Raw genomic sequence first — 21,300 nt, 5'->3', positions numbered from 1 at the left:
AGAGAAAGAAAGAACAGAACAGAACAAAGAAGTAACAAAAGCAACGAAAGAAAGAAAGAAGGAAAGAAAGAAAGAACGGAATGGAAAGCAGAATGGGAATGTAAGAACCAACAAAAGAGAAAGCAATGAAAGAAAGAAGCACCGAAATGAATAAATAAATAAATGAATAAAAAGAAAGAGAGAAGTAAAGAAAGAAAGAAGGGATAGGAATGTAAGAAGCAACAAAAGAAAGAAGCACTGAAAGAAAGAAAGAGACAGAATGGAAAAGAAAAATGGGAATGTAAGAAGCACCGAAAGAAAGAAAGAAAGAAAGAACAGGAATTGAGCAAAGAAGTAAAAAACAAATAAAATAAAGGAATGAAAGAAAAAAGAAGAAGGAAATGCAAATGTTCAGCCTCTAACACATCGATAATATCGTGGATCATCGTGGTTCATTCCATGGCAGGAGAGTGAGACTGTCTCATCCTCACACACACACACACACACACACACACACACACACACACACACACACACACTTTAGGTAGTTCAATAGTTCAATTTACTGGTGTGCTCAGAGCGACCTGCAGTTTAAGGGTTGAATTGGTTTTGGTCGCCTGCTTTAATGAGGTTACACACTCGCTCCTCTCTGCAGACTCCACCGGCCAGGACGTGCAGAATAAACAACGTTTAGTCGAGCGAGAGATAAAAAAAAAAAAAGAGGACAAGAGTACACTGAAGAAAGTCAGAAAAACGAAGAGAAGTGATAGTATATTACACACAGAAGAAAAGAGAAGAAGAAACAGGAAATAAGAGAACAATAGAGGGATAAAGAGGGAAATTGGAGAAGAGAACAGAAGAGAAAAAAAGAGAACAATTAGAGCGATGACTAAAACTTTTAAATAAATTTTTAAAAACCTCAAGATCTAATTAAAAAAAAGCAACAATTATAATCGAAATTAAAATCAAGGTCATGTAGTTACAGATGCACAAGCTTCATTAGGAGCTTTAATCAGGAACCAGAGGCCAAGCCTTTAATGTGTGTTGAACACTGTGTGTCAATCACTGTGTGTGTGTGTGTGTGTGTGTGTGTGTGTGTGTGTGTGTGTGTGTGTGTGTGTGTTAGTTAGGCATCATTCAAAAATAGACAACATGAGAAGGTTCTACTTAATGACACTGAATATCATTGTGAAAGACAAATTAGTCCCGGTCTATAGAGCTCTGACTCTTAATCAGTCCCGGTCTATAGAGCTCTGACTCTTAATTAGTCCCGGTCTATAGAGCTCTGACTCTTAATTAGTCCCGGTCTATAGAGCTCTGACTCTTAATTAGTCCCGGTCTATAGAGCTCTGACTCTTAATTAGTCCCGGTCTATAGAGCTCCGACTCTTAATTAGTCCCGGTCTATAGAGCTCTGACTCTTAATTAGTCCTGGTCTATAGAGCTCTGACTCTTAATTAGTCCCAGTCTATAGAGCTCCGACTCTTAATTAGTCCCGGTCTATAGAGCTCTGACTCTTAATTAGTCCCGGTCTATAGAGCTCTGACTCTTAATTAGTCCCGGTCTATAGAGCTCCGACTCTTAATTAGTCCCGGTCTATAGAGCTCTGACTCTTAATTAGTCCCGGTCTATAGAGCTCTGACTCTTAATTAGTCCCGGTCTATAGAGCTCCGACTCTTAATTAGTCCCGGTCTATAGAGCTCTGACTCTTAATTAGTCCTGGTCTATAGAGCTCTGACTCTTAATTAGTCCCAGTCTATAGAGCTCCGACTCTTAATTAGTCCCGGTCTATAGAGCTCTGACTCTTAATTAGTCCCGGTCTATAGAGCTCTGACTCTTAATTAGTCCCGGTCTATAGAGCTCCGACTCTTAATTAGTCCCGGTCTATAGAGCTCCGACTCTTAATTAGTCCCGGTCTATAGAGCTCTGACTCTTAATTAGTCCCGGTCTATAGAGCTCTGACTCTTAATTAGTCCCGGTCTATAGAGCTCTGACTCTTAATTAGTCCCGGTCTATAGAGCTCTGACTCTTAATTAGTCCCGGTCTATAGAGCTCCGACTCTTAATTAGTCCCGGTCTATAGAGCTCCGACTCTTAATTAGTCCCGGTCTATAGAGCTCCGACTCTTAATTAGTCCCGGTCTATAGAGCTCTGACTCTTAATTAGTCCCGGTCTATAGAGCTCTGACTCTTAATTAGTCCCGGTCTATAGAGCTCTGACTCTTAATTAGTCCCAGTCTATAGAGCTCTGACTCTTAATCAGTCCCGGTCTATAGAGCTCTGATTCTTAATTAGTCCCGGTCTATAGAGCTCTGACTCTTAATCAGTCCCGGTCTATAGAGCTCTGACTCTTAATTAGTCCCGGGCTATAGAGCTCTGACTCTTAATCAGTCCCGGTCTATAGGGCTCCGACTCTTAATTAGTCCCGGTCTATAGAGCTCTGACTCTTAATTAGTCTCAAAAATAGACAACATGAGAAGGTTCTACTTAATGACACTGAATATCATTGTGAAAGACAGATTAGTCCCGGTCTATAGAGCTCTGACTCTTAATCAGTCCCGGTCTATAGAGCTCTGACTCTTAATCAGTCCCGGTCTATAGAGCTCTGACTCTTAATTAGTCCCGGTCTATAGAGCTCTGACTCTTAATTAGTCCCGGTCTATAGAGCTCTGACTCTTAATCAGTCCCGGTCTATAGAGCTCTGACTCTTAATTAGTCCCGGTCTATAGAGCTCTGACTCTTAATTAGTCCCGGTCTATAGAGCTCTGACTCTTAATTAGTCCCGGTCTATAGAGCTCTGACTCTTAATTAGTCCCGGTCTATAGAGCTCTGACTCTTAATTAGTCCCGGTCTATAGAGCTCTGACTCTTAATTAGTCCCGGTCTATAGAGCTCCGACTCTTAATTAGTCCCGGTCTATAGAGCTCCGACTCTTAATTAGTCCCGGTCTATAGAGCTCCGACTCTTAATTAGTCCCGGTCTATAGAGCTCTGACTCTTAATTAGTCCCGGTCTATAGAGCTCTGACTCTTAATTAGTCCCGGTCTATAGAGCTCTGACTCTTAATTAGTCCCAGTCTATAGAGCTCTGACTCTTAATCAGTCCCGGTCTATAGAGCTCTGATTCTTAATTAGTCCCGGTCTATAGAGCTCTGACTCTTAATCAGTCCCGGTCTATAGAGCTCTGACTCTTAATTAGTCCCGGGCTATAGAGCTCTGACTCTTAATCAGTCCCGGTCTATAGGGCTCCGACTCTTAATTAGTCCCGGTCTATAGAGCTCTGACTCTTAATTAGTCTCAAAAATAGACAACATGAGAAGGTTCTACTTAATGACACTGAATATCATTGTGAAAGACAGATTAGTCCCGGTCTATAGAGCTCTGACTCTTAATCAGTCCCGGTCTATAGAGCTCTGACTCTTAATCAGTCCCGGTCTATAGAGCTCTGACTCTTAATTAGTCCCGGTCTATAGAGCTCTGACTCTTAATTAGTCCCGGTCTATAGAGCTCTGACTCTTAATTAGTCCCGGTCTATAGAGCTCTGACTCTTAATTAGTCCCGGTCTATAGAGCTCTGACTCTTAATTAGTCCTGGTCTATAGAGCTCTGACTCTTAATTAGTCCCAGTCTATAGAGCTCTGACTCTTAATTAGTCCTGGTCTATAGAGCTCTGACTCTTAATTAGTCCCGGTCTATAGAGCTCTGACTCTTAATTAGTCCCGGTCTATAGAGCTCTGACTCTTAATTAGTCCCGGTCTATAGAGCTCTGACTCTTAATTAGTCCCGGTCTATAGAGCTCTGACTCTTAATCAGTCCCGGTCTATAGAGCTCTGACTCTTAATCAGTCCCGGTCTTTAAGGTTCAGATAGAGCGTTGTCTGGACTTACATTCATGAAGTCTGGTGGTGTCTTTTTAGCTAAAATTGTAGCAGTTTTTGATAAATAATGAAATAAAGTACAAAGAATTTTGGACCCCTTTGAACATGTTGCTAGAAAGTACTGGTAAACATTCATATCTCTAATTACTTATCCATCTTTTAACATTAACTCAGCATCTGATATCGCACTGTAATATGTTCTCGTGCTGTTATGTTTTCACTCCAGCTGTAATAAGGCCAAATGAATATTTCATTGTGCTGTAAAACCATTTGACATGATGTATGACTCTATAAAACTGAATTAACGTAATGAAAATTTGAATACTCATTACAAAGCGAGCATAAATCAGGGCTCAGACTCTCAAAACCAATCTTGCTTATTGGAAATCGCATCGCTGCCTACACACCCTTTATATTTGCCTCATTTTTCCATAACTGCTCAGCCAAACGAGAGGAATATTAAAGCCTCCTGAGTTTCTCTCCTCTGTCAGATAAATGATTTTCCTAGCAGGAACGAATAAGCAAAACATCTGAATATTCAAAACAAAACCAATTTCAATCTCCCTTACATACAGGTGATAAAGCAGCGCTGCCCGGCCATGTGGAGAAAATAAACTCCCTATCAGCCTTCCTGTCACAAAGAGTTTTTAAAAAGGGAACGGCAATAAACAGAGAAAAAGAGGGGAGCAGAGACGAATAAAATAAGGCAGGATGAGTTTTACAGAACGGAGAACAAGGAATAGAATATATGTAAAGAAGAGAGCCAGCAAGACAGATTGTGCCCACGAGAGAACGGTAAAGAAAGCCATGTGGGTAGAAATTTAAAATGATTTACTCCTAAAGGAAACTGGAGAACCCCGAGGAAACACCACACAAATAGTAACTCAAGCTCTGGATAGAACCGGGGGCCCTGGAGCTGTGACACTGCAGCACCTACTGCTGTACAGCCATGCCACAAAACTTCCATTTCTTTGATGAATGACACTAGGAACTACAAGAACTACGGGAACTAAGTATTTAGAGCAAGGGACCAGTATATTAATGGGAAAGAACAGGTAGGAACTAGGAGAACCAGGGACACTACAGCTGGGAACTAGAGGAACCAAGAAAATTGCAGGTGGGAATTTAGAGAAACAAGAAAACCTCAGCTATGAAGTAGAAGAACCAGGGAAATTAGCTAAGGCAAAAAAATGAATAAAAACTACAGCTGCGGACAAGGAGAACCAGGAAACTACAACTAGGGACTAGGAGAATCAGGGATACTACAGCTGGGAACCAGTAGAACCTGCTATATTACAGCTAGGAACCAGTAGAACCTGGGATATTACAGCTGAGAACCAGTAGAACCTGATATATTACAGCTGGGAACCAGTAGAACCTGATATATTACAGCTGGGAACCAGTAGAACCTGGGATATTACAGCTAGGAACCAGTAGAACCTGATATATTACAGCTGGGAACCAGTAGAACCTGATATATTACAGCTGGGAACCAGTAGAATCTGATACATTACAGCTAGGAACCAGTAGAACCTGGGATATTACAGCTAGGAACCAGTAGAACCTGATATATTACAGCTAGGAACCAGTAGAATCTGATACATTACAGCTAGGAACCAGTAGAACCTGATATATTACAGCTAGGAACCAGTAGAACCTGATATATTACAGCTAGGAACCAGTAGAACCTGATATATTACAGCTAGGAACCAGTAGAACCTGATATATTACAGCTAGGAACCAGTAGAACCTGGGATATTACAGCTAGGAACCAGTAGAACCTGGGATATTACAGCTAGGAACCAGTAGAACCTGGGATATTACAGCTAGGAACCAGTAGAACCTGGGATATTACAGCTAGGAACCAGTAGAACCTGATATATTACAGCTAGGAACCAGTAGAACCTGGGATATTACAGCTAGGAACCAGTAGAACCTGGGATATTACAGCTAGGGACTAGGAGATCCAAACAAAAAACAACTAGGATCTAGGAGAACCAGGGCTAGAAAAAAGGGCAAATAGGAAACTAAAACTGACCTAGGAGAACAAGGGATAAATATTTGAATTAGAGCGAGGAGCTCGAGTTTGGGAACCCAGTGCTAGGTGCAAGGAGAACTAAGGAAATTACGGCTCTAGAGAAGTAGAGAAGTGAGGAAACTACAGGAACAAGCTGGGAGAACCGGGGAAACTACAGCTAGGAGCTCCAGTCCTAAATTAAAGTAGCTTTGGACAACTAGCATGTCCATTCGTGAGGAACTTTCCCAAAAGCTTAAAAACCTTTGAAAAATGGTGTTGAATGGGTTTGTGAAGAGGGACTTTCGATATATTTCAGTCCTGTCTTAAATAATACATCCATAGAGTACCACGTAAAATATATGACATTCTGATGAATTAAGACACATAAAATGTGCAGTGAGCTCACTCACTCACTCACTCACTCACTCACTCACTCACTCACTCGGTTACTCCTTTCTCATCCGTTACTTATTTAAAATTGTAGATTAGCTAGAAAAACCTTGGTGCTTTAGTGAAATATTAGTGAAATGATATTTGTAGAAGCACTGTTACAAAGCCTGGAGTGTCTGAGCGCCCTCTCACTTTATCACGCTCTGAAGGATCGCCGTCGTTTCTGTGAAATATGAAATGTGTAATGCAATAACGAGTCCTTATTGTTGAAGCAAATTGAAGTGGGATGCAGTTTGCCAAATGGAGCTGGGGATGAATTGCTGCTACTGATTCTGAGTGACAGGATGTCTTCTCTTCATCTCAGGGCAGGAGACGGTAATATACCCAGACGCTTTGTTAATATTTCTGTGAGTCTGTACAGAACCGTTCACTTAAACCTTTAGCGTTCCTGACGCTAATTTTGACTAAATTAAAACGCTATTACGACAGACGTGTCGAGTATACACCGGCGGTTCAAATCGAGGGGGGCCCTGACTTTTAATTAATAAATTCATTTAATTTTCTTTATTACTCGTTCATTTTTTAAGAAAACTACCACAGTGAAATATTTTTTTCTTCTTATAATAACCGGTAAACAACAAGAAGGTTACATTAATACTCCGCTAAACGAGGCTAACGGAATAAACAAAAGCGGCATTTTAACAAGATAGAAATTAAGCTCACGACCTTACATGAGTAAGGTGATTAGACCTTTAGCGCCCTGTACACGTGACATTTGTTCGTAGCGTTATGACTCGCTAGATTAGCAGCTTAGCTAATAGAACTACACTAGCATTTGCTGAATAAACAACGGTAGCTTGCTAGCTGTCGAAATCTAACTGGCACGACATGCTAGTTTATAAGCTTAGCTAAAAATGGATCCTGAATTAAATGATCAATCGCTGAATAAACAGCGTAGCTTGCTAGCTGACGAAATCTAACTAGCATGTTAGAATTAGTGACTGGCTAGTGAGGCTGTGATATTAGCTATTGGCTAATGTATTTGACACAAATACAACTCGTTAGCTCACATAATTCACTCATTTGTTCAAAAAAAGAAGTGAGAATGCACACCTACACACCTCTGTGTCTGTGTGTGTGTGAGAGAGAGAGAGAGAGAGAGAGAGAGAGAGAGAGAGAGAGAGAGCGAGAGAGAGATCCAGCATTCTGTGTAAATATTCATGAGTTCAGCTGTGCCAAATACTTCAGGGGGCACTTTTATTTTCACCCCACCATCACTGCTAAAAGCCCACCTCATGAATCATTCACCATGTGTTTGATAGCTTTGGCTTTTTTGGGTTTTTTTTTTTTTGCTTTGTTTTGTTTTTTTAAACTGTTTGTGAACAATAACTGTGCGGTTAGAGGAAAGAATGATGCCGTCAATCAGACGTGAATAAAACAAACCACACAATTCATTTTTTTTTTCTTTTTTTTTTTTTCCTGTTTCTTTTCCAGCAGGGAACTTTTTAATGGGCATCTTTAAAGAGAAGCAGATAAACTTTAAGCAGCATAATTATTTAAATGAAGTTACCTAAGGCGGAATTAAATATGCAGTATGATAATGAACTTAACTTAAAGCCGTGCGGATGCTCGCATTGCGCTTCATTTAAATCGCATTGATTTTGTGGAAGAAATGAACAATCCATGAACGTATTAAATTCAGTGTTTCAGTATGATGTGTCTATAACAGAGTCATTATTTCAAAGTAAAATACCAGAGTATTTTGAATATGTTAATTACAACTAGCGTGATTATTGATTATTGAAGCTGATGCTGTTGTTAGTGTTTTAGTTAGCCTACTTGAACTAGATCTTTAGTTTAAGGCTGTCATTTTCATGCCTGGTTCTCCCAGTTCCTAGCTGGAGTTTCCCTAATCCTCTTGGTTCTTTCCTATACTGTCTTTAATTCCCTTAGTTCCTAGCAGGAGTTTCCTTAGATCTCATAGTTCCTAGTTCTAATTTCCCTTGTTCTCCTAGTTACTAGCTGGAGTTTCTCTGGTTCTCTTAGTTCCTAACTGGAGTTTTCATAATATCGCTTCTTCCTAGATGTAGTGTACCTGGTTCTCCTAGTCCTAGTCCATCTCCTAGTCCATATCTGTACTTTCTTTGGTTTGCCTACGTCCTAGCTTTAATTTCCCCAGTTCTTATAGTCCTACTAGCTGTAGTTTATATAACTCTCCTACATCCTAGCTGTGATTTTTCTGGTTCACAGTTTCCCTGCTTCTCCTAGTTCCTAGCTGTAGTTACCCTAACCATCCTAGATCCTAGCTGGAACTTCCCTGGTTTTCCTACTTCCTAGCTGGAACATCCTTGGTTCTCTTAGTTCCTAGCTGTAGTTACCCTAGCCATCCTAGTTCCTAGCTGGAACTTCCCTGGTCCCCCTAGTTCCTAGCTTTAATTTCCCTAGTTCTCATAATTTCTAGCTGGAACATCCTTGGTTCTCTTAGTTCCTAGCTGTAGTTACCCTAGCCATCCTAGTTCCTAGCTGGAACTTCCCTGGTCCCCCTAGTTCCTAGCTTTAATTTCCCTAGTTCTCATAATTTCTAGCTGGAACCTCCCTGGTTCCCCTAGTTCCTAGCTTTAATTACCCTAGTTTTCCTAGTTCCTAGCTGGAACTTCCCTGGTTCCCCTCCTACCTAGTAATTTCAGTTAGTTGAAATGGTGAAATGCTGCTGGCTGAAATTGTTATATATTGTAAAACACGCTCTTCGTGCTGTACTATTATATTCAGGTATTATAGTCATAATGAAGGTTTTACCTTATTAAGGTTTTACCTTCATTACGTCTGCTTTACTTCCCAGAACCCAGTATATCAGCGTGATGCAGCATTAAGAGTGAAACACGAAATCTGAAGGCCAGGAGCCGAAGTGAATCCATCATATTAGAGATGACAGTTTAATCTGAAGTCTTCATTGCACTTTCAGCTGGTGCTCATCTGATCAGCATTTCACTCCGGGACCTTATAAAGCAGCAGACTGAGACGTCACTTCTTACTCACTGACTGGGTTCAATCACACACACTCGTACAGCTTTCGCATATTTTATCTAGGTACGTTCCCACACACAGTATTTCTGGATTCATGGCCAACTGCAGCAGTGGCATGTCTTATCCACATTCCTAAAGGACCCTGTGCCCAGATGTTTGAGATATTTTGGGAGCTAGTTCTCCTTTCTCTATTGTTCATCTGAGCTGAATTTTCCTCTGCTACAAAAGAAAAGAAAATATGTTAAGTTTGATTAATTCTTCATTATTATCTTCTTGACTGGAATCCTGTGTTGCAGTACGGAATTCAATGCATTTCTTCTTTCCATGTTCCCTTGGACCAATCCCGTCATAAGTGGCACCTTAAAATAGCTGTTGGGCAAGAAATACAAATGCTAGACATGATCATGCCTGAACTTCTCTTCTTTAGTTTTGCTCTGGAGCTACGAGGCCGATGTAGTTAACAGCAACGGTGTATATGAAGATCCAGATTAATGATCGCTAAACTGCATGTAACCTGCTAAAAACGTCTTGAAAGTCGTGAGAGCGCCATGTCAACAATATGTATATTCCAGGATTTTGAGTGTGTTCATTGTGCTTCATTCCAACAATTAAGAACCTCTTCTACACCTCTTCTAGGAACACAATCGATCCATAAAGCCAGCCAAGCAACAGAAGCATCGTTTGCCATTTCAAATTTCAGTACATACTTGGGTTCTCCTAGTTCCTAGTTGTAGTTTCCCTAACCATCCTAGTTCCTAGCTGTAGTTTCCCTAGTTCTGCAAATTCCTAGCTGGATCTTCCCTGGTTCTCCTACTACCAAAGAGTGAGTGCTTCCTAGATAGCCAGCACACAACAAAAAAAAAGTATTTTAAAAAAATAGCAAAAACTTGTTTTGCACATGATTTGCTGGAGTCTTGATTAAGATGTACATTTGGTGTTGTTTCTGTAAGCCATTTCATGGTAAGTGAAAGGTTATCTTTCTAGATACCGGGTATAGAATGCACAATCTTGGCTGTTTCTGACTCGACTGCAATCACAAATAGAATTCCATTCGATTAAACCACCTACTTATTAAGAATATCATCCAAATAGGGCTTAACACAGACAAGAATGTAAATTTCAGTTAGCAAGGGCTTTATCTTTTAAACATATGCACTCGATCTTATTTTGCCCGAGCGAGAATCCGGACGTGTCTGAAGGGTAACGGAGCTCTGACCTGTCCATCACGCTTCAGAGACGAAATGACAGAGCCAGACATATTCCACACACTGATGGATAAATATTCGTCGTAGTTAGCCCACTCAGTTTACAGTAAGAGCATGAAAATATTCTGTTTTAAATAATTTATTCTCAAATAACAAGTTTCCAGCAAACAGTATCTGTGGATTTTGCTCTGTTCAAAAAAAAGAAAAAAAAAACACTCTCATTTTTCAGTGAAGAAACTCTCAGATCTGACAGATGTCCCGAGTTGTCGATCCGGGTCACGGCACCACCGGAAAATAAATACCGGAACACGGCAGGAAACTGTCAAACCCGTCACATTATATATGAATCCACGTCCACTCAATTCAGCTCACTTTCATTCATACGGAGGTTTTAACTGTAAATACGGTCACAGAGCAGCTTTACAGAGACTTGGGTTCGTTTGTTTAATGAGCGCTGAGGGCAGCAGAGGGAAGGGAGGATTCTGCTAACTGAGGATGAGGGAGAAAACTTTGACAGAAGCTGAGATTCTGTCTGATGGATATTTGTTTAAAGAGACCAAACAGGAGAGAACCCCTAAAGTCCCCTAAAGACACTACAGTAGTTCTTAAACTTCCTCAGCTCCATCTCAGCTGCGTGGAGTTTCACATGTTCTCTCCATGCCCATGTGGGGTTCCTGTGAGTTCTCCAGTTTCCTCCCGCCTCACAAAAACACGCCGGGGGGTACCCTGGCTAGGAGAAATTGCCCCAGGTGTGATAGATGGATTTGAGTGTGTGAGTGGTGAATGGTGCAGGGTGTATTCCCACCTCACGCCGGCGTTCCCGGGATACGATCCGGATTCACCTCCTCCCTGACGCAGATAAAGTGCTCACTGAAGATGAGTGAATGAAATCGATTCGATTCAATTCAACGGCTATTTATAGCACTGACGAATTCTTAAATCTTTCTAATTTGGGGTCCGAACACAAACGTCTGCAATATGTTGCTTCTTGTAAAGACGAGGCTGAATCAAATGAAAACCTGTATTTTATTTATTTGTGTGTTTGTTTGTTTATGTATTTATTCGTATTTCGCATTATTTATTACAACTACGTGTCGTTATTTCATTTTCGAATCATTCTCGTATGCCCGGTTTTGGCCTTTCGTTTTTTAATCCAGCAACAATTTATAATCCCGGATTACGCCGGCGCTGAAGATTTCTGATTGAGTTACCCGCTTTATTAGACAGTAGTTTTGAATCGTCGTGCATTTCCACCTCAGACCAACGAAAACGTACTATCATATAACGATGTCTTTTTTCCTCCAGGATTCAGCATGAAAATAATCGGACAGATGAACTGATGAGTGAAAATATATCAATATAAGAGAATATATATATATATATATATATATATATATATACATACACAAGAGAATTAAAACAAAATGAACATCCTTGTGTATATAGGATAATTTCTTTCATTTTTTAATTTAGAATGTTCATGGTTCCGTCGGTGAATATAATTTAAAGACAGAAAGACCTCTTGATGCCTCACAGCTCATGACCATTGTTCTGAAATGAATGTGGCGTACATTCAGTTGTTTTTTGTCCAAACGGTTCAGTTAAAGCGTTCTGCTTTAATGTACGTTGAATTTATTTTTCAATTTCAGCGGAAGGATTTAAACAGGACTCGTGTCAACGCCGTCGCTCGGATGATTTAAAGCAAAGACGAGGCTAGGTTTCATATGAAGCACTCGACGGTGTGTCTGCGCGCTTATGAAATATGAAGTGAGCACGCCGGAGCGAGCTCGGGCAACGAGCCAGTGTCATGAGGGTCGTCCTGAGCAGGTACATTTCCATTCCTCAGATTTACATTCCTCCCCAAACACAACAGCGGAATGCATTTGCACATTTTTTGTCCGTGTATTTTATTTTTTTTCAGACCGAGGCCGCATTTTCAGACCCGTCCGAGACCTCTGCTGAATAATTGCCATGCGTGTTTATTCTCCTCTCCAAAATATTGCATTTCATTCAAATTCGTTCCTGAGCGCGCGCCTATTAGAGCCTTCTTTATTGCGGAGAGAAACCGAGAGAACCGCCGGGGTCTGAGGGGCGGTCCAGGGGCTACTGGAGTGGGGGTTTTTTGTCCACTTTTTGCTACGTTTAAGAAAAAGGCATGATTCAGGCATGTGCAATAAGAATGGAGGCTATAATTAAAGCTGATTTAAAGATTTATTAACGATCTAAAATATGAACATGTCGCCATCACCGAACACTTTTTGGTTTGGTTCTCACGTCACGCCGTAGATGTTAAAAACATTTCAAATGACAACGTAATTAATGTACTGTATAGCACAGCGCTGCTGAGTTCCGGATCCTGATTGGTCAGAAGGTGTTGATTAGTTTTCTGGTTTATATTAACGCGTTCGTTCTGATACATTACGACGTTTCTATAGCAACAGCTCGTTCACAGGGACGTGTACGACGCACTAATAATAAACAGGTTGAAATAATGGTTGATGTGGTAACGTTTTCTGTAGGGAGAAATGTGTTTATTTAACACGTATGGAAGGAGTCTCCAGTGTCGGTCAGAGGTAAAGCTGTAACTTTAAGTCTTCCGACTTTTTTTTTGCGGTTTCTCGGTAACACGACAAGCTGTGAGGGGGTTTTTTTGTTTGTTTTTTTTTTTTGGTCGTAAATTTCAAGAACGAAAAAAAAGAGAGGTGGTTGAGGGAACGACACAACATTAAGTGTAACTGTAAATGGATAAAAAGTACGTCATGGTGATCTTTAATCTTTGAAACATTGTAATGGTTGTTAAACTGCTGTGATAGAAGAGGAATAAAACAGTTTGGTAACAGTAACTCGTCATAAAGAGCATCACAACGCTGTGCATTATTGATGCGACGTTAGAGAACTCAGTAGGCGGAGAAACCGGCGAACGCTGTGACTTGGAGCAGTTGTGAAGCGTGCGTGAGGACAGATACAAGCTTTTAGCTTTTTGTCTCGTGACATTTCTGCCCGGGAGATAACATGGTTGCTTATCAGTGATGAGCAGCAGGGTGCCATTAGTTAATGAATCTGTCGTGAAACGTGTGGTATCTGTCAGTTCAGCCTGTAATCTCTGCGTTTCTGTAATTTCCTGTGATACTCCGTATGCCGGTGCTCTGGTTCATCTCTCTCTCTCTCTCTCTCTCTCTCCCTCTCTCTCTCTCTCTCCCTCTCTCTCTCTCTCTCTCCCTCTCTCCCTCTCTCTCTCTCTCTCTCTCTCTCCCTCTCCCTCTCTCGCTCTCTCTCTCTCCCTCTCTCTCTCTCTCTCTCTCTCCCTCTCCCTCTCTCGCTCTCTCTCTCTCTCTCCCTCTCTCTCTCTCTCTCTCTCTCTCTCTCTCTCTCTCTCTCTCTCTCTCCCTCTCTCTCTCTCTCTCTCTCTCTCTCCCTCTCTCGCTCTCTCTCTCTCTCTCTCTCTCTCTCCCTCTCTCTCTCTCTCTCTCTCTCTCTCTCCCTCTCTCTCTCTCTCTCTCTCTCTCTCTCTCTCTCTCTCTCTCTCGCTCTCTCTCTCTCCAGCTTTATCTCCGGTCATGATTACAGGCGCGGTCAAGCAGCGAGCTCATGGAGCAATAAGACACGGGGAGAAAAAAACACCGAGCTGGTAAATATTCCCCTGTATTTTAAATAGTTTCCTGTTTATTCGCCTGCTGAAAGGAAAATGCTGATCGATTGTGATAAGCAGCATCAAAAATAAACTTCTTTATCTGCTTCATTTTGTGTTTCTAAATGCATTTTGTCACAAGTGTAGCGCGCAATTTAATATGAAAAGATTTGTTAAGATTCGTTCGTATTAAAGGAGGTGTGGCCTCTGTGTCTTGTTCGTATTAAAGGAGGTGTGGCCTCTGTGTCTTGTTCGTATTAAAGGAGGTGTGGCCTCTGTGTCTTGTTCGTATTAAAGGAGGTGTGGCCTCTGTGTCTTGTTCGTATTAAAGGAGGTGTGGCCTCTGTGTCTTGTTCGTATTAAAGGAGGTGTGGCCTCTGTGTCTTGTTCGTATTAAAGGAGGTGTGACCTCTGTGTCTTGTTCGTATTAAAGGAGGTGTGGCCTCTGTGTCTTGTTCGTATTAAAGGAGGTGTGGCCTCTGTGTATTGTTCGTATTAAAGGAGGTGTGGCCTCTGTGTCTTGTTCGTATTAAAGGAGGTGTGGCCTCTGTGTCTTGTTCGTATTAAAGGAGGTGTGGCCTCTGTGTCTTGTTCGTATTAAAGGAGGTGTGGCCTCTGTGTCTTGTTCGTATTAAAGGAGGTGTGGCCTCTGTGTCTTGTTCGTATTAAAGGAGGTGTGGCCTCTGTGTCTTGTTCGTATTAAAGGAGGTGTGACCTCTGTGTCTTGTTCGTATTAAAGGAGGTGTGGCCTCTGTGTCTTGTTCGTATTAAAGGAGGTGTGGCCTCTGTGTCTTGTTCGTATTAAAGGAGGTGTGGCCTCTGTGTCTTGTTCGTATTAAAGGAGGTGTGACCTCTGTGTCTTGTTCGTATTAAAGGAGGTGTGGCCTCTGTGTCTTGTTCGTATTAAAGGAGGTGTGGCCTCTGTGTCTTGTTCGTATTAAAGGAGGTGTGGCCTCTGTGTCTTGTTCGTATTAAAGGAGGTGTGGTTTCTGTGTCTTGTTCGTATTAAAGGAGGTGTGGCCTCTGTTTTTTGTTTTGTTAAAGGAGGTGTGGCCTCTGAATCTATGACTTACTAAAGGAGGTGTGGCCTCTGAATCTTTGTCTTAGTCAAGGGGGTGTGACTGTCCAATCTGTCAGTCCTAGTAAAACAGGGGCGGTACAAATGTACCTTTCAGTATTAGTAAAGTGGGCGTGGACTATGTATTTTTCAGTCCTAGTTCAGGAGTTGTGTCCTGTATATCTTTAACCACAAGTGTGGAGGCGTGGCTACTGTGTCCATCATTAATGGTGAAGAAGGTGTCGCCTAGGTATCTGCCAGTCCTAGTAAAAGAGGCATGGTCTATATCTGTTAGTTCAAGCAAAGGAGGCGTGGCCTATGTATCTGTCATTCCCCGTTCAGGTATAGTACAGTGCGTATAGTAAGGTGAGTATAGTAAGGTGAGTATAGTAAGGTGAGTATAGTGTAAGTCTAAATAAGGTGAAATAATTTTAACCATCTTTCACCTCTAGTTACCTTCCCAATACGTCCATCACAATACAGAAAATCTCTGTGGTTTGTTACCAAACATTTTGACTGCAAGCCTTCAGCATTCGCATGGAGCCGTATGTGAAATCAAGCCGTTACCGCAGAGATGATAAAGGGGTGTGTATTATTGATACTGAAGAACATGGAGGTCTCGAGGGGGATAGTGCTGATGAATACATCCGAGTCTTTCTGGGAGAAAAAAACCGGATTGCAAAGGTAACACCTTTTAGTGCTGAAGGGGACGTGGGGAGATTTGGGAAGGGTGCAAGGATCTGATGGAGCACAGTGGATTTATGACATCGCCCCACACCTCATCATGGCTGAGCAAGCCCGAGCAGCAATCATCGTCCTGGAGGAAATGATGCCGCTGCGCTCCCCTGCGGAAACACCACAGATGAAACTGCCATTTTTTGTGCTTAATCTAGCAGCCTCCAGTCTCCTCCCCCCTCACTTCACCCCCCTCCTGCACCTCTGATGGCCAGATACGAGCTGCCAGAACTCAGGCTGGAGAATACGAGCTCTCGTCAGCCAGAGAAATTAACTGTAGAAAAACATATACCACAAACTAATCGTGATGCATCGCTCGGCGCGTGAAGATTTATACCCTAGCCCGTATCTCTACTTTCAGATTTCTTCGAATTGCGAATTTTGCTCCAGCGGAAACACACCGTCATCTCTTCATCGCTCTTACACACCACTGTGCTGTTGACTGGTGTGGAGTTATTCTCTATAGCGACAGCTCTGACTGGACGGTAGTGCGGCTGCAGATCACAGGCTTAACCTTATCGTTTCTATAGCAACAGCTCGTTCTCAGGGACTTGTACGGCAGATGCTGCACGTAAACAGATTAAAAAAATATCCGTTTACATGGTTGCGCTTTCGGTAAGGAGACCGTACGTTTATTTATCATGTACGGAAGGAGTCTCCAGTGTCGGCGCTGTGTAACAATCAGAGGTAAAGCTGTAACTTGAAGTTTTCCCACGTCTTCGGTTTTACGCTTCCGGGTAACACGACAAGCTTCGTTTTCTTTAAGGCAGAGATAAAAGAGAGACATTGTCTTTGGATTGGATCAGGTGATCAGCGGGACGCCGGTTCGGTTCAGAAGCCGAGCGGAGTCGAGAAGAGATTTCGGTTTGTGGCGAGCCAGCCAGGAAACGCAATCAAACAATCGCAAAGTATATGAGAAGCGTCCATCTTTTGTCTCATGACCCAGGAAGTGTTTGATATTTGGGGGAGGGGCACTTATACGTGCACCACGAGACTCAATACGGCAAGTAGCAGCAGTCAAACATCTTTTTTTTTCCAACGTGAGGTGACATCTAGATAGAAATCATGGATATGTGTACACAGGCAGAACTGAGCGAATCAGACGAGCTCTGAGATTGGCGGAAAAGCAGCAGGTAATTGAGCATCTGTTAAATAAGAAATTACCCCAGGACCCCGCGTACATTAAATCCAGTTCGGATCGGACAAGACGCCGCAAATAAGTTGCGCATGAACGTTTTTTTTTTTTTTAATAAGACTGGGTTGATTACGTCCCATCCTGGCTTCAATGGCTTTGACGTTTAGTCTCCATCGTGCCTTATCTTTCCCAAGGTCAGAGCGAGGACTAAATGACAAAAGAACACATTTGAATGAACAATCTCTAGACGCCATTCTTGTGGTGAATGAGAGAGAAAAAGCAAGCACATAAAACAGCGATAACCGCGAGATAGATCCGTGCCCCGGCGGACGTCCTCCATTTTACGACCGACTGAACACGTTAAAGACGCGCTTGAGAGAAGGAGATAGAACAGAGGTCAGAAGTACGATTCATCAGAGATGAGCGGTGGAGACGGAAAGCGTCTGCATCTCACGGCTACGGTAACCTCGAAGACCCGCATCGTACCGTATATCTCGTCTTTTACTGCACCGCAGTTATTCGTTACGACTAGCGTTTGCCTCTTCGACACCTTCGAGACCAGACGCTGAGACGAAGGGGGGGAGGAGAACGACGGCTGAGCCGGAAACACAGAGGCTGAACGCGAGTCAGAAAAAGACGTTCAGGGAAAACACGCTAAATGGTTTTTAATACCATGCAACAGTTTTAATCCAGAACGCAGCACGATGCTGACGTTCACGCTTCATGAATCGATGGGAAGAAACGTCTGGCGTCTGAGAGGATAGAATATAATAATAAAGCAGGAACATGGCGCGCGTATGTGCTTCTGGATGCCAGCGTTGGCGTGTCGGCTATTCTGGCTCTCAGCAATGATGGAAAGTGAGAAAGACAGGAAGAGGGAATGCCAGAGAACAGCAACTGGCTGGGAATAATAATTACCTGGTGTTTAGTCGGACCAGAAAAACGCAGTTATAGGGTTCTCTTTGAAGTTTGCACATAAAAGCATCAAGTTCTTGCTAGTACTCATGAAGTGGAGTTACTCTAGCCACCTATAAGTGAAAGTGTTTTACTCCTCTTATACCAATGATCATGCGCTATACTTTTTATCCATTTATAGCTACTGTATATATATATATGCTACGCTATATATCTTTTCTCCCCTCTTTCTCTTCACGTTAATAAAACAAAACAAAAACAAAAAAACACAACATAAAATTAGAAAGCGTAAACTCTGTCTCTGTCCTGAAGGCGTTACAGCTTTGTTTACAAAGGGCTGACACTGGAGACTCCTTCCATAAATGTTAATAAACATCCTCTTACAGAACACGTTATGACGTACGAATCCCGGTGAATGAGCGGTTACCATAGAAACGACCACGTATCTTTTTCAAAGGCGAGTTGTGATTTGCAGTTGTTATGGATAATTAACCGACGCCTTTCTGACCAATCAGAAGGCGGAATTAAGCAGAGCCCTGGAGCCTTGGTAGGTTTGACACCTCGAGGCTTTCTTCCGAAGGAGATAGAGAGACGGAGAGAAAAAGAAAGAGGGAGTGACAGAGGAGTGTGTTTGGCTGGGCTAAGCTGGCTGTGGTCACTGTTATTCCTGTAGAATGATGAAGTGTGCAAGCTGAGATCCATCCATCACTGCTGCGTATCCCAGCAGCCCATGGGGCCAGCACAATATGTCAGTGTCACGGTGCACACCGCCCCCATGCATCAAAACATTTTAATACAGCTCAACCTCTGCGTATTCCCTTTCAGCGGTTAAAGAGTACAACGGTGTTTCGTTTGGCACGAAGAGCGCTCCGGCTTCGCTCGTCCAATCACCTCGACGCTCCGCTTACACAAGCAGCAGGAAGGAAGCGGGAGGGGCTGTCCATACAGAGAACGAGGACGCTTCGGGTCAGGATGCGTTGCTGCTCTTGAGGTAGGGAAATGATCTGAAAACAGCAGGTACATGTTCTGGGACGTAAGAGGAGGAACCATCCTCAGTGGACGACTTAGCGTGAGCAGTGTGGATGATGAGCCCTGGGCTGGCGATGACCTCATGTCGATATGATATCAGTATCGTCAGACATGTGGTCACACTACACCTTTCTGAGGTATCCTGGATGTTGTAATATCATTTCTTAGAATAAAATATATTCGGAATAATGACAAAAACAGTTTTTCACTTCATGTTTGAAATCGTTACTTTTTAAAAAAAAATATTTTAAAAAAATAAACAAATACATTTATTGTATCGATTGTGTAATCAAAAAAACATCAATATATTATTATATTAATAACATTGTCTGCAATAACACATTGCAGACACACTTTTTCATACGTTTTATTTTAGATTTTATATTATTATATTTTTCTTTCTCTCCCTGCTATTATTTATTGACTTTTAAAATTTAATTATGTTATTTTTGCTACTATTTGTTCATTTGTTTATGTTTCTATTATTATTATTATTATTATTATTATCTACAGCACTGTTTTAAATGTTAATTATTGTTGTTGTTGTTGTTGTTGTTGTTGCTTATCTATATATAGAGATTGCAAATGAAATGAATCGGGTTTTTTTTTTTTTAGTGAAGCATTTTCCGTGGGTATCTGCAGCGCCCCCTGGCTGCGAATAACTGAGTAACGGAATTATTCTGCGTACAGTTTATGAGATTAGATGTTGTATTCTAATTATATAATAAATGGCCATGAGGAGTAAACAAGATATCGGATGTTAACACGTCCACGCTGTTACTTGCGCTCTCACGTCTTGTTTCTCTCCCTTTCTCTTTTTTTCCCCCTACATCGAGTGTTATTCACGAGTCACATCCACTCGCATCGCAGCGTCGCATCCCGCAGTCCAATCTCCGACCGATAAAAAACTGGAACATACTGGAAGGTTGTGTCTTTTTTCCAATCTCTGTGAGAGACTGAATTACTCCAGAGATCTCTCTGGGAAGCTAAGACTCATCACATACTTATACACACACACACACACACACACACACACACACACACACACACACACACACACACAGTTACACTATTCCTTAGAGCAGAAAACACAAATAACAATGAGATAGAGTTTCATACACAGAACAGCACAGAGGCAGTGTGTTCTTCGTGTTTAGGGAATTTGATTTAATCGGTGTTTAAAGCACATTTTTAATAAGAATCAGTTCTATCTCTTAGTAACGTTCACAGGTTTTAAAGCTATAGGGTCGTATTCAGATTAACTCAAGACGGAACTACAGACTCGAATCAAAAGAGTGAATTAAAAGTATAATATTTTCTCCTACATCCTGTACACACACACACACACACACACACACACACACACTACGATTTAGTATCGTGTGGCTTCGTTGAGTTTTGTAATAAAATGTACGCTAACAGAGCGCGCTGGGTCAGGTGCTGTTCTACTGCTGAATAACGAGTGTGGAAGCCATTTTCTTCAATTAAACCCGTGATTAGTGTCATAATTACAACTAGGGCTGTTAATGCAGTGATACTGTTTACCGGTGATATACGAGACGCCTATTTTTTTTATGTTGTTGTTGTATGTTATTTATGTTATTACATTTGGCAACATGTCTAATCTAATGTTTTTAAAGGCGGTGGTCTAGACGCTGGTGAAAAACTCAGTTAATACATTGCGTGTGTGTGTGTGTGTGTGTGTGTGTGTGTGTGTGTGTGCGTGTACCTACTTGCCGTGTATCACTCCGTCAGGGTTGAGCATGGGGATGATTTTGAAGATGAACGTTTCTCTCAGACTCTCGGCCACGGCGTCGTCGCTGCACAGGAACTCCAGCGTTCCCTTCATCACCCAGCTGGAGTTACACTCACCGGGATGCACCCTCGCTGTCAGGAACACACACGGCCTGTTCCCTACACACACACACACACACACACACACACGCACACGAGCAAAACATGTCAAATTACCACACAGTGTTTATGAGCTAAAGTTCAGTTCTTTTTTTCAAAAATCTGAGACATATTTGAGAGAGAGAAAGAAAGAAAAACAGCAGGACTAAAAGGTGTTTCAGATGCACAGGGTCAAAGGTCAGCGAGTGTTTTTGTACACTGCAGCGCCCAAAAGGCAATGAACACATGCTAACATTTACAAGCATGAAAAAAGGCTGATTTTAATAATCCATGGAAATTACAGAGAGGATGCTGAATAGGTGACATACGAGACCTGAATTTGTTTGTTTGTTTGTTTGTTTGTTTGTTTGTTTGTTTATTCCTCTATTTGTTCCTGTTGATTTCTACTCCTAAATCTACTCT

The 21,300-nt window shown here is 41.9% G+C and overlaps 1 protein-coding gene across 3 annotated transcripts in view; it reads right to left on the bottom strand.

The window, feature by feature from the left end:
- LOC108269067 (cytosolic carboxypeptidase 4) overlaps positions 1-21,300 on the bottom strand; it is a 100,625-nt gene that overhangs the window by 24,139 nt on the left and 55,186 nt on the right. For all 3 annotated transcript variants that reach the window (XM_053682269.1, XM_053682270.1, XM_053682271.1), the window contains one exon: positions 20,718-20,898. In XM_053682269.1, the coding sequence (XP_053538244.1) occupies positions 20,718-20,898 (181 nt within the window). The remainder of the gene's footprint in view (positions 1-20,717; positions 20,899-21,300) is intronic.

This window comes from Ictalurus punctatus, chromosome 8 (assembly GCF_001660625.3).
Source record: "Ictalurus punctatus breed USDA103 chromosome 8, Coco_2.0, whole genome shotgun sequence".
Taxonomy (NCBI): domain Eukaryota; kingdom Metazoa; phylum Chordata; class Actinopteri; order Siluriformes; family Ictaluridae; genus Ictalurus; species Ictalurus punctatus.
This window is presented reverse-complemented; position numbering and strand designations above follow the sequence as displayed.